The following is a 14836-nucleotide window of genomic DNA, read 5'->3' on the forward strand; positions in this document are numbered from 1 at the left end:
TGTCTTCCAATACCTTATAAAGAAATTAAAGGGGGGAAAACATGTAAGAACTGTAACAGTGAACAAACAAACAGTACTAACAATAAAGCATCGGTAGTACAAGCCCTACATGACATTAATGGTTCGCACCAGACTCCCTACACCCGAGCCCTCGGTCTTCTCAGGGGACCCACTTAGGTTCATAGAGTGGAGCACAAGTTTTAAGGCATTGATAGAACGGCGATACACAAATGCAGCTGACAGGTTGTTCTACCTACAAAAATACATCAGTGGTGAGGCATGATCTGTATTGGAAGGAAGCTTCTACAGAAAGGATGATGAAGCTGACGACCAGGCATGGGAGGTTTTGAATGCTCGATGTGGCCACTCCTTTGTAATCCAGCGTGCATTTAGAGAAAAACTGAATGACTGGCTCAAGGGTGTCAGTTAAACTGAGACAATTCAGTGATTTTCTGACAGCCTGTAGCAATGCCATGCCACATACTAAAGGGCTTCAGGTGTTAAATGACTGAGGAGAATCAAAAGATACTCCAAAAACTCCCTGAATGGGTGACCTCTTGCTGGAATCGTCAAGTCACAATGCAGTTGCGACAAATGGGGGAATTGCCTGACTTCAAGGAGTTTGCTGATTTTGTGGCACAAGAAGCAGAAATCGCATGCAATCCTGTAACATCCTTTCATGCCTTGAAGCCTACTGAAGAAAAGCCATCTAGAGACATGAAGCGCACAGAGGCTAACGCATTTGTTACAAATGTGAAAGCATCGGATAAATCAAGCACAGTGATGGAAACATACAGTGCCATGGAGAACAGCTCAAAGGATTCAAACGGATCCAAGAAGGTAAACGCTTCATTTTTATCTTCAAACCCAGTCACATGCATGTGCTGTGGAGAAAGCCACTCCATCCACAAATGCCAGAAGCTCACCAATAATCCTGTGGAGGACAAGAGAAGGTTCATATTGAACAATAACCTGTGCTTTGGCTGTCTTAGGAAAGGACATAATTCAACGGATTGTAAGAGCAAAGCTACTTGCGGCATATGTAAGAAATATCATCCAACACCACTTCATGAAGACCGTCCTTCTGCTGCAGCAGACACATCTTCTCATGTTATGAAAGCAAAAGAAAACACATCTTCACTTTCTTGCTGCATAGACAGAGGGAGTACATCCATGATATTGCCTGTATGGATTTCTTCAACCACCATCCCCAAAACAGAGACTTTAGTGTATGCCCTACTGGATACACAGAGTAGCAACAGTTTTATAGTCCAAGAGATATGTAAGAAGATGGGGGCAGGATTAGAGCCAGTCAAGTTAAAGCTTACCACTATGATGGGAAAAGATTCCATTGTTCAGAGTGGAGGAGTTAGGGGGCTTAGAGTTAGAGGGTTTTCCTCGCAAGGTTTCATCAATTTGCCACCTGCCTATACCAGAGATTTTATCCTACTCGAACGTTCCCACATTCCTACCCCTGAAACAGCTAAAAGGTGGAAATATCTAAATGGAATAACACAAGAAATACCAGAGCTGATAGATTGCGAGGTCGGACTCCTGATAGGCTACGACTGCGTGAGACTGTTGGCACTACGACATGTCGTCACAGGAGGTGATGATGAGCCGTATGCCTTCAAGACTGACCTGGGTTGGAGCGTTGTTGGCAGCTCACCACGAGTCGCAAAGTCAACAGAAGTGACAAGTCTGTGCCATCATGTATCTGTCAAGGAATTTCCACCATTGACACCAGCCACTGTCATTAGAGCCCTTAAATCAGACTTCAGATACAAACCCTGGGGAAAAGAGCATATCACAAGTTGACCACAAGTCCCAGGTCAATGAGACACAGTCTTCGGAAGTGCAATCCCTGAAGAACACGCTTACAGTCGAGAAAGGAGAGGTTTACAACTTGGGGCAAGTAAAACACTCACTGCCTGAAGCTTCAACAGTTAGAGTTTTGTCTCAGAATGGAGACTCGTGAAAAAGGTGAAATAATTACACAGCTTGAGCAGGAAACAAAAGCTGATCAGCAAGAGACTATAAACTTGAATGAAAAAGTCAAAATTTTAGAGGATGACAAATCTCTCCTCCAGGAAGAACTTGAAAATGTCCATGAAATGTCAGACAAAGTCAAGAATGAGAGAGAGTAGCTGGAGGCAGAATTACTAAAAAATGTCGACAAGATTGATCAATTAACTGAAGCACTAAAGACACTTCACTTGTCAATGAATTAGATCACTTCAGAGAAGAGAAATGTCATTTGAGCAAAGAAAGAGAAGCCCAGAAAACAAAGGTGGTAAAAGAGGACAATTTTTTGGAGAGACTTCAACAGTTCTCAAAAAGGCATACAGCTTTGAATATGGTTACCCGGATCCAGCAACTAGCAAAGAGAACCAAAAGAGCAAAGCCCATAAATGTCGAAGACAGAAGAAAGGCCAGTCTTGTGGTTGTAAAATTGGCACAAAGGGATGCCTTCAAAGAGGAAATGCGAATACTGAGTCATGACAAACTGCCACACAGTCAACCATTGTTCCAGCTTGACCCAGTATTGCAAGATGGTGTTTTCAGGGTGGGAGGGTGATTAAAGAAGGCTTCTTTACCTCTCAACTTGAATCCTACCAAGAGATGGTGTGGTCACACGTCTGATCCTAGATTACTGCCATGGAAAAACTCAGCACCAAGGCAGAGGACAAACCCTCAATGAACTGAGAGAAAATGATTACTGAGTTGTTGGTGGCAGCAAAGTTGTGGCAAACTACATCAAACAATGTGTTAAGTGCAGGAAAGCTTGCAGGCCAACAGAAATGCAAAAGATGGCGGATCTTCCTGCTAACCGTGTTGATCCCTCGACACCATTCTCATATTGTGGGATAGATTGTTTTGGACCACTTCACACTAAGCAAGGTCGTAAAGAGTACAAGAGATATGGTCTCATATTCACCTGTCTGTCCTCCAGGGCAATTCACATAGAAATGTTGGAAGATTTAACAATTGATGCCTTCATAAATGCTTTATGATGTTTTATAGCTATCCGTGGAGCTGTAAGACAAATCAGATCGTATCAAAGGACAAACTTTGTTGGAGCAAAAAATGAACTGACAAAGGCCTTAAAGGAAATGGACAAATACAAATTGACGGCTTACCTGGCCGAAAAACAATGTGACTTCACCATGAATGTACCTGATGCCTGTCACATGGGAGGTGTTTGGGAACGGCAGATCAGGACAGTTAAGAGCGTCCTAAGCTCAGTCCTCGTGCTGGAAGATTAGATGATGCTTCTTTGAGAACCTTTTTCTATGAGGCCATGTCAATTATAAACAGCTACCCACTCACCACTGACAGCATCAATGATTCCAAAGGCCTAGAGCTACTTACACCAAACCATTTACTTACCATGAAAACCTCTGTCCCACTGCCTCTATCAGGAAAGTCTATGGCAGAAGATCTGTATGCCAGGAAAAGGTGGCACAGAGTGCAATATCTGAGAGAGAAATCCTGGAGTAGATGGAAGAAGGAATATCTAGCAAACATCACCCTCAGACAGCACTGGCACTCTTCAAGATGAAATGTGAAGATTAGAGATATTGTCATTGTAAAAGAGGAAGGGATTCCTTGTAGTGAATGGAGACTTGGAAGAGTGCTTGATGTTTATGAAGATGGACTGGTGCGAAGAGCCACGATACAATTAGGAAATAAAAAGCTAGGAGAAGAGGGTCAAAGACTCATTAATCCATCCATTCTTGAATGTCCTATTCATAAATTAGTTGTCCTTGTAGAGAACAACTAAAATGTGTCCCAGTGGAACTAATTTCTAAACCCACCTGTGTGGAAAGTTTAAAGTATCCATCTTGACCTTAGAGTTTGTTACAAATACCAATTATTTTGTTCTGGAAATTACTAGATTTATTCAAATATTTGTATAAAGGTTATCATAAATCATAGTAATTTGTTGGGAGTGTAACTGTCTCAGGGACCAGTTTCATTGAAATGTTTATTTTATATGTTTTGTCATAAATTCGTGATTAATTTATCACCTTAAAATATTTTATGTAAGGTTTATTTAATCCAGAGTGTAACGGGTCACATGACCAGAGTTTAATAAGAGCATGACTGTGGTATTTTGGGTCAGAACCAACATGGAAGCAGAGAAAGACACATTGCCCTAAAATAACCTCATTCTGCATGTGGTCCAAGAGGCACACACAGTAATTGTTTTTGTTAATTTGTTTTATATAATGTTGTTGAGGTGCCTTTATATGAACAATGTGATACGTTTTAGTGATTTATTTGATTTCAGCGCACTTCTGATGTGCTAATGTGTTTGGGCTTGTTTATCGGCGGACACAAGCTTGAGAGACTTTAAAAGACTGAGAGATGTATGTTTCAAACTTTATGTCCTTTATTTTCTTATAGTTTTCACGGTGTCTGCTGAAAAAAGAGAGAGAGAGAAATAAAAATACATCTTCAAGGACATTTATGTTGCCTGGGCATTATTTCATTGGACCGGTGCAGTTACACACACCAAATCCATGCAAACTTCTAAGAAATTTGAGGCTCTGCCATGCCTTCTGGACCCAGGGCAGATCCTCTGAAATGATAACACCAAAGAATTTAAAACTGCTGACTCTCTCCACCTTTGATCCCTTGATGAGGACTGACTCATGGACCTTCGGTTTCCTCAACCTGTAGTCAATAATCAGCTGTTTGGTTTTGGATTCGTCACCACCTTTGATTTAGTCCTCAACAGTGATGTCGTCAGCAAACTTGTATATGGTGTTGGAGCTGTACTTAGCCACACAGTCATAGGTGTAAAGCAAGTAGAGCAGGGGCTAAGCACACAACCTTGTGGTGCACCTGGGCTGATGGAAATTGTGGAGGAGATGTTGTTGCCAATCCAAACTTGACTGGGGTCTACAAGTGAGGAAATTGAGGGTCCAGTTACACAATGAGGTATTGAGACCCAGATCTTGGAGTTTATAGATTAACTTTGAGAGGATGATAGTATTAAATACAGAGTTGTCATCAATGAAGAGCACCCTGGAGTATGATGTTCCAGAGCTAAGCGGAGAGCCAATGACATGGCATCTGATGTTGACCTGTTGTGACGATGGGCAGACTGGAGCAGGTCCAAGTTGCTCCTCAGGCAGGAGTAGATATGCTTCTTCACTAACCTCTCAAAGCACTTCGTCACAGTGGATATAAGTGCTGCTGGACAATAGGTCCAGTGATCCAAATCGGTCCCCTGACAATGCCACTGCCTCTGCCCTGCACCCATCCTGTCGCACCTGAAAAATGGGCCACATACGCCACAAAGCTGGTTATTAACTTCGGCTTGGTGTTTAATACAATCCTCGCTCAGAAACAGATGGTAAACTGTCCTCATTGGGTTTCAGCACCTCTCTCTTTAACTGGATCTTGGACGTCTAGACAGAAAGACCTTAGTCAGTTTGTGTTGGCAGTAACATCTCTAGCTCCACCACGCTGAGCACTGGCAACCCCCAGGGCAGTGTGCTCAGCCTGCTGCTGTTCACGCTGCTGAATAATAACTATACTGCCAGACCCACTGCAAACCAGATCATCAGGTGCCTGGCTTCAACAACAACAACAATCGTACAGAAAGGAGGTGGAGCAGCTTGTAGACTGTTGTGAGCACAACTTATGTTTCAACATTAAAGAGATAATGATTGACTTTAGGAAGGTACAGGCTGACCACTCCTCACAGCACATAAATGGCTCCTCTCTGGAGAGAGTTAGGAGCACCAAGATCCTGGAAGTGCACATAATAGATAATCTCACCTGGTCCCTCAACACTAGATACAGTGAACATGGTTTCCAATAGTGGGGGAGTCTAGGACCGGAGGGCATGGCCTCAGAATAGACAACATCCAATTTAGAACAGAGGTGAAGAGGAATTTCTTTAGCCAGAGGGTGGTGAATCTGTGGAATTCATTGCCACAGACAGTTGTAGAGGCCAAGTAATTGGGCATGTTTAAAGCAATGTTTGATAGCTTCTTGATATGTAAAGGTACCAAAAGCTACAAGGAGAAAACAGGTGAATAGGATTGAGGGTTACAACAGAGCAGCCATGATGGAATGGCAGAGCATACTCACTGGGCTGAATGGCCAAATTCTGCTTTTATGTCTTATGGTTCCGTGAACAAATTGAATTATTACTGTAATGTCACCATTAAACTAGCTCCAAGGTGTACCACAAGTATTGCATTTTCAGTTTGTGATCCCTATGAAACAGTAAGAAATCAGTCACGGAGCATTTACATATGATGTGACATAGAGTCATAGGGAAGTACAGCACAGAAACAGGCCCTTTGGCCCATCTAGTCCATGCTGAAATGATTTAAACTGCCTACTCTTATCGACCCTTCACTATCTATGTATCTACCCAAACTCTCATGACCCTCTAAGTGAAGATGTTTCCCCTCATGTTCCCCTTAAACTTTTCACCTTTCACCCTTAACCCATAACCACTAGTTGTCATCCCATCAAACCTCAGTATAAAAAACCTTCCTGCATTTACCCTATCTATACCTCTCATAATTTTTTCCTGTATACCTTTGTCAAATCTCCTCTCAATCTTCTCCATTTAAAAGTATACAATCCTAACTTATTCAATCTTCCCTTATAACTCGGTTCCTCCAGTTCCAGCAACATCCTTGTAAATTTTCTCTGCACTCTTTGAATCTTGTTTACATCCTTCCTGTGGGTAGGTAACCAAAACTGCACACAATACTCCAAATTAGCCTCACCAACATCTTATCCAATCTCAACATAACATTCCATCTTCTGTACTCTAGACATTGATTTATGAAGGCCAATGTGCCGAAAGCTAACTTTACGACCCCATCTACCTGTGTCACCACTTTCAATGAATTATGCACTTGTATTTCCAGATCCTTTTATTCTACCACACTCTTCAGTGCCCTACCATTCACTGTGTAATACGTAACCTGGCTGGTTCTACCAAAGTGCAAAACCTCACACTTGTCTGCATTAAATTCCATCTGCCATCTTTCAGCCCATTTTTTCAGCTTATGTAGATCCCTCTGCACACCATGATAGCCTTCCTCATTGTCCACTGCACCCTGAATCTTGGTGTCATCCATAAATCTGGTGATCCAGTTAACCACATTATTATCTAGATCATTGATATAGATGAGAAACAACAAAGGCCCCAGCACCGATCCCTGCGGGCACACCACTAGTCACAAGCCTCCGGTAAGAGAGGCATCCTCCTACTACCTCTCTCTGGCTTCTCCACAAAGCCGATGTCTAATCTAATTTACTACCTCATCCTGAATGTTGAGTGACTGAATAGTCTTGACAAGCCTTCCATGTGGGACCTTGTCAAATATCTTGCTTACGTCCATGCCGACAACATCTACTGCCCTGCCTTCATCAACTTTCCTGGTAACTTCCTCAAAATGCTTTAAGATCAGTTAAACATGAACTACCACACACAAAGCTATGCTGACTATCTGTAACCAGTCCATGTCTAGCCAAATACTCATATATCCTGTCCCTTAGAATACCTTCCAATAACTTTTGCAACTGATGTTAGACTCACCAACCTGCAATTTCCTGGTTTCCAATTACAGCCTTTTTAAAACAGCAGAACAACACCGGCTACCCTCCAATCCTCTGTTACCTCTTGTGACACTAAAAATTTTTTAAATACCTCTGCTAGGGCCCAGCAAATTCTGCACTTTTCTCCCATAGGGTCCGTGAGAACACCTTGCAAGGCCCTGGGGATTTATCCATCCTGATTTGCCTCTGGGTAGAAAACACCTCCTCCACTGTAATCTGTACAAGGTCCATGAAGCTGATGCTGCTTTGCCTCACTTCTATAGACTCTGTATTCGTCTCCCAAGTAAATACAAGATACAAAGAATGCACTTAAGATCTCCCCCATCTGGTTTGGCTCCACACATGGATTATCATTCTGGTCTTCCAGCAGACCAATTTTGTCCCTTGCAATCCTTTCGCTCTTAACATATCTGTAGAATCCGATGGGATTCCCCTTCACCTTGTCTGCTAGAGCAATCCCATGCTTTCTCTTAGCCTTCCTGATTTCTTTCTTAAGTGTTCTCTTACATTTCTTGTTCTCCAGAAGCAGCTCAATTGTTCCTACTTGCTTATACATGCTGTGCACCTCCTTTTTTCTCTTTCAATATCTCTTGAAAATCAAGGTTCCCTACAATTGTTATCTTTACCTTTTATTCTGACAGGCAGATACAAGCTTTGTATTCTCAATATTTCATTTTTGAAGGCCTTCCACTTTTCAAGTACACCCTTACCAGAAAACAGCCTGTCCCAATCCACACTTGCCATATCATTTCCAATACCATTTCTGACACTTAAAATAATATCTAATTCACATTGAATAGATGAGTAAAATATCTCAAGATGCCTGGAAGATAATATGTGTACTAATATGTTTCAGCATTGAAATGATCTAACATCTACTGTTTCTGAATCTGCAGCCGTGGTCACTAGCATACTCTGCTCTCTCTCTCTGGCTCTGAAGGTGACCAGTGCCCTCAACACTCATAGCACAGGGTCAGCTACGATAGTTTTCCCTAATGTTGGCCACAGTAACTGTAATTGTCAAGTGACTGGCACACTTAATGGAAGACCAGGAAAGTGTATTCTTCCATTAGAGCAAAACAATAATGAGATATGACTATCATTTATAGAATAGCCTTCATTTTTTCACTGAACCACTCTGAGAATTAATTTATTATTATTTCGCCCAGTCTGTAATCTCAACTCAATTGGTTCTTCATTTTAAATTGTGTAGTTCTCCAAGATCCAAGGTGCAATCAATTCATTTTGCTTTATAAATTCACTTCGATTACCTAAACGAGAATTTCTTCTATTTCCTTGATGAACAGATTATTTGTGATGCACAATCAATTATATGCAGTGAGGCCTAGGCAACATCCAAACATTCACTTATAAGTAGCATTACGCTTGCACCACAGAAGTGCCAGGTCATGACTATCTCTAAAAGAGTTTAATTAGCTATCTTTGACATTTAATTGCATTATTATTTCAGAGTCCCCCCATAATTGACAGAAACTTAGCTGGACTAGTCATACAAATATTGGGGTTACAAGAGAATATTAGAGGCTAGGTATCCTTCAGCAAGTGAAAACTGCCTGACAGACCAAAGCTTTCCCAATGTCTATGGGGCACAAGTAGGAAGAATATTCTCTAACAACATTACAGAAGTTCACCACCACCCAGGATCTTGGGTAGTGAATGGTGGAGAACTTAATCAACTATCACTCTAAACTCTTATTCCACCACTTCCATTACATCACGAGTGCAAACATTAAGAATGTGTACAGGTTACCATGCAGGTTTTTCTGACAGCACATCTCAAACCATTGACTTCAAGCACAGACAGCACAAGGGCAGCTTCAATTTGCACACCCATTAATCATCTTAATCTGCTTGAATAAACTATTCATTTGTGTCCTAAGCATCTAAACAGTGAATTGGTATCTGTTATTCTTTCACCACATTCTAGCAACAGATCACTTGTGCCCGATATCTCCCTTAAGTGTAGACGTTTAAATTAGGCACAAAGGCAGTACTTGATTCAATACTGTACACATGAAATTGAGTTTTAGTACCTTCATAATCACTGAAAAATCAGGTTGTAGTTCTTGGGTATCAAAAATGAAAAAAAGACAAGGATAATCCTCCGATGCTGGGAGTAGAGGAAATTAAGAGGTCTGCACTTTAACTCTCTACAGCCTTTAAATCAAAAGTAAATGTGAATTGAGGGGAAGATAGAATATGTAACGATGGGTTAACATCGAGGATGCTCTCATCTTTGATTGTTTTGGTCATATTATATTAGTCCAAGTAATTTTTCCAAGGGGTTTTAGAGATAAAGACATCCCTACCCACAGCAGGCTATCTGCAAAGGGCCACCACTTAAATCTACAAGAAATAAAAATTGGGTAATTTGTGAAGCAATCTCCTTGGGCAATTTGGCTGCTCTGGTTAAACTAGTTAACAGTATATACAAGATGTGAAAAGCTTGTAGTTGGACCAGGTATCCCTGATTTAGAAATTCATCGTATCACTCCATTAACTTAAGAATGAAGCGATGGAGAAACCAACCATTTTAATAAGAAAAGTTTATTGTACAATGTATTTGGCTGATGTAGCAGTTGCAGTTGAACTAGCTGACAATGTGCACACAATGTAATAGACTTGTAGCCCTATTAATGTGTGAAGGTGAAATTGTAAATTGGAATGTTAGGGACCAATCATGGTCTGGGAAGACTGTCAACTACAAACGTACTTCAGCTATAACAGCAACAATGTCCAAATAGATTGCATGATACTAGGAGAAAAGAATTGCTGTAGGGATATGAATCTATTAAAAATTGGCACAGCCAACTCTATGATGGATAAGAATGAAAAGATGTATTTATTAAATAATTACTATTGGCAATTAGATGGCTGATAGGATTGCAGAGTTAGAAATGAAGAGAATGATATCTGATTGGCTATTTTGTGACCAGTGTTCCTCAAGGTATTAACATTTGACAACCATCTAATCAAACATTGGATGAAAAGGTATTGAAGTATACATTCATTTTGCAAATTACACAAATTTTGGAGACGCAGTAAGCTGTAAAGATGTAATGGGAAGGTATAAAGAGGTGGTAATGACATATAAAACATTTAAATAAGGGAAACATTTTAATAAGGGAAACCAGCAAATAAAGTACGGTACTGTGCAAAAGTCCTAGGTGCATATATATAGCTAGGGTGACTAAGACTTCTGTACAGTACTGTATTTGTCAACAAGGAGTGGACAGTGAGTTGTAAATCTGGTAGGAGGAAAGGATGTTGGAAGTGGTGAAGATGGAACATGTGGGAGAGGTGTGGGACAGGTGGCAGAGAAGGAGTGCCGGGGGCGAGTTTGGCGCGGGTGCACACACACCCACCCCAAGACACTAAGCAAGGTCATTTGATTCCAAACAATTGGTTTATTGATCATTGCAGAATGTCCGCAGGGCCGACATTATCTATGAAAAAAGGTAAACAGTCAACATTTCAGGCCGAGACCCTTAATCAGGAGTCTTTCAGATGTTATTCACAGTCTAGTCTGAAAGGAGTTTTCTATGTTGTTTTTTCCCTTTATTGTTTTCCCTCCCCTGTTCCTCAGCTGCTTAGCATCTACATGAAACAAGGGATGTGCCCTCATATTAATATTGTATGCTATGAATCTAGTTTCCTGTTCTGTCAAGTTCTCAGTAGCAGGACTGTTTTAACATGCCAACAATCAGTTGTATTAAATTGTGTGCAGCATGTTAGCTTTCATTATGTGCTTGCAGCCTAAGTTTGGATAGGTTGGGCACTGGGTCATGAAACAATCTGTCATTAGACAAATTTGTTGGGGGCTCAAATGAGAATGGCAGAGTGGGCAGAGTAGAATGAAAACATCATCAATGTACACTCACAGCCCACTTTATCTAGTACCTCCTGTACCTAATAAAGTGGCCACTGAGTGTATGTTCGCGGTCTTCTGATGCTGTAACCCATCCACTTCAAGGTTTAACGTGATGTGTCTACAGAGATGCTCTTCTGTACACCACTATTGTAACACGTGGTTATCTGAGTTACTGTCACCTTCCTGTCGGCTTGAACCACTCTGGCCATTCTCCTCTGACTTCTCTTATTTACAAGGTGTTTTTTCCCACTGAACTTCTGCTCACTGGATTTTTTTTGTTGTTTTTTGCACTATTCTTTGTAAAGTCTAGAGGATGTTTTGTGTGAAAATCCCAGGAGGTCAGCAGTTTCTGAGCTACTCAAATCACCCTGACAGGCACCAACAATCATTCCACAGTCAATGTCACTTAGATCACACATCTTCCCTATTTAGTTTCTTCAGAGCACCAACAGAACCTCTTGACCATGTCTGCATACTTTTATGCTTTAAGTTGCTGCCACTTTAAGTGCTTTTATGCATTAAGTGGCTGATTAGATATCTGCATTAATGAACTGGTGTACAGGTGTTCCTAATAAAGTGGCCATTAAGTGTATCTGGCTTCTCAAGCACTGCCTGCCTTATTTACTACAAGTGGTCACTAGATATGGAGATTTCAGTTGCAGCATATTTTGAAGACGTTATGTGGGGTACCCACAAAGTATTGTGCAATCAATGATCCTACACCATGCCAAGCACAGCATTCTTTCCAAAGCCAACAGCCAATTATCTGACAAGACAGAATTAAAAGTAGGCAGTTCTTTTTAAATGGAAAATGTCAGTTGGACACAAACTATAGACATTACAAATAGCTCCAGCCATGGCTAAGAGTATTTCATGGTCACATTGACTTTACAGCCACTAGCTCTGCTCAGAGATTGCACCTGATGGGTGTGAGATGCAGGCTTCAGTGTGGATGTCTTACAGTAAGTGAACGGGAAGCCTCGGGTGAATATGACTTTCTGTTTTGAGCTCTACTCCTAATTCATCCTCTTCCTTTTCATGTATTACCTCTGCTTATTCTTCCACTTCCCAAGTCTGAAAACAATTAGTTTTTGCAGAGACACTTAAGTCAGCACAAAGACTTCACAATCTGCCATGGAACTTTCTGTACATATTAAATAAATAGGATGATTAGGTCTAAGATTGCAGTACTAACTGGTAGAAACAATTCACAATATGTCTGAACATAGCTGACAATCCCTTTAAGGAGATGTCATATGAAACATCCTGAAGAGGGCAATGGCTGGCCCGTTGAACTCCAAAATGGCAGCAGTGAGATGAAGTCAAATCTTCCCATTGTGCTGCTCCAGCAGGTGTCAGCTGTGCACCATCAACACCTTGACATCTACAGTATGGTTTCTGGCATTACTAATTCCATCAGGGCAAGCACAGAATGCCATTCTTCTGGAACGGAAAGGGCACCTCTGACATCCACGCTGAAAACATTTATTGTATGTTTCATTAACAGAAACTTAACAAAAATTTGTCCATAAACTTTGTTATTAATATGCTAACTGCCAAAAATGGTGTTTTAAAATGTTGCTCAACATCGCTGAATATTAAGAGCTGCTGTTGTAAAAAATCAATGAAAGATGTTTAGGTGGCGCGAGGCTGACTTACTTGTTTAGAGTAAGTGATGTTTTATCTATGGGATCACTTGCAGAGTCTTGGATGGATATTTAGTTGAAATAGCTTTTCTTCCCTTTGGTTTTGCATTTCTAAGAGGTTCTTTCTTTCTAAACTCCTCCTGGAACCCATTTAAAGGAACCAAGTCTGTAGATAAAATTTAATATGTTTATAACATTTCAAGTTACATATGCAGGACATATATACAGAATGGTGCCGCAAAAGAGCCTGGAACATCATTAAGGTTTCCAGCCACTCTGCTCAAGGACTGCTTATCCCACTTCCATCTGGCAGGAGGCTACACAGCATCCAACACCAGGAGCACCAGACTCAAAATCAGTAACCTTCCCCAAGCAGTAAGGCTGATCAACAACTCCACTCATTAACTCACCCCTCCACACCCCACACCACCACTACTTGTTCATTTCCTGTCAGGGCCACTTTATGTAGACACTCCTGTGCCTAGCATCACTTTATGGACATAGATTCAATCTGTATACATAAACTATCTTATGTATTTACATTTATTGTGTTTTTTTTATTATTGTGTTCTTTATCTTAATGTGGTTTTTGTTATACTGCATCAGATCCAGAACAACAATGATTTCAATCTTCTTTAGACTTGTATACCAGAAATGACATCAAACAATCTTAAATCTTGAATCCTGAAGCAGTGTACGGTTAACACTCCCTCCACCTCCACCCCCCATCACCGCCACCAAGATACATCTGCATTCCATGTACCACATCTAATGAAGTTTGCAACTGTGAGGCCTTTCAAAGTCACATTAATTGGTGCAAAAGCAGTTTTTTATGTGAAATGTCCACCAAGGAGACCAAGGAATCTTCCTAACTTTACTTGAATGTTGCTGTGGAATTATTAACACGCAGGAGATAGATAGAAAAGATCTTGTTTAATATCTTCTTCCGTGTTGTACTTTTATGTCAGGTAAAAGTTCCAGCCTACTGCTTGAACTAGTACTCTTGCTTTTTATTCTAAGCTGATAAATACATTTGTGATACTGTAGACAACTGACACAGCTGTCACTAAAACACCCGCTCTCCCCTTTCTCCGTGTAAATCATGATACAAAGTGAATGGAGTTTTGTGCAGTGTTTTTCAAATTTTCTGGTACAGTTGTCTTTTGGAAAAGAAATGTCCAGCATCATATCCACCAAATTGAGACACAGTAAATAATTTCCATGCTGATGCAGAGACATAGATATTAGTAGGAGGGCACTCAGACCATTAGATTTACTTGGCATCTGAAAAAAGCACAAGTATTCTAAAGGGAGGACGAGGCAACGATGGCAGACAACGATGTCAGACACAGCTTAACGACATAAAATCGAATGAGAGGACATGAAATATAACAAGAATTAGTGGGAAGCTAGAGGATTAGGAAACTTTTAAAAAGCAACAGAAGGCAATAAGGAATAAGGAGCAACTAAGAAGGCCATAAGGAAAGAAAAGATGAAATATGAAGCTATGATTATGACTATGAGGACATGCAGTCCCCTTTTATTGTCATGTAGTCATTACATTAAGAAATGATAAAAATGTTTTTCCAGAATGATATCACGAAAACACATGACACTAAGCTAACCAATAACATAAAAGATGAGACCAGAAGTTTTTTCATATACATAAGGAGGTGAGAGTGGATATTGGACCACTGGA

General features: G+C 40.7%; 1 protein-coding gene across 2 annotated transcripts in view; it reads right to left on the bottom strand.

Annotated features, from left to right (window-relative positions):
- The window catches only part of LOC134357987 (uncharacterized protein C7orf57-like), a 100838-nt gene that overhangs the window by 5780 nt on the left and 80222 nt on the right, over nt 1-14836 (bottom strand). Inside the window, exon 8 of one of the 2 annotated variants that reach the window (XM_063069833.1) lies at nt 13151-13303. The exons of the other annotated variant lie outside the window; for it this stretch is intronic. Coding sequence (XP_062925903.1) covers nt 13176-13303 — 128 coding nt within the window. The 3' untranslated portion in view covers nt 13151-13175. The remainder of the gene's footprint in view (nt 1-13150; nt 13304-14836) is intronic. 2 annotated transcript variants of the gene reach the window in all.

The sequence above is a fragment of the Mobula hypostoma genome, chromosome 17 (assembly GCF_963921235.1).
Source record: "Mobula hypostoma chromosome 17, sMobHyp1.1, whole genome shotgun sequence".
Lineage (NCBI taxonomy): Eukaryota > Metazoa > Chordata > Chondrichthyes > Myliobatiformes > Myliobatidae > Mobula > Mobula hypostoma.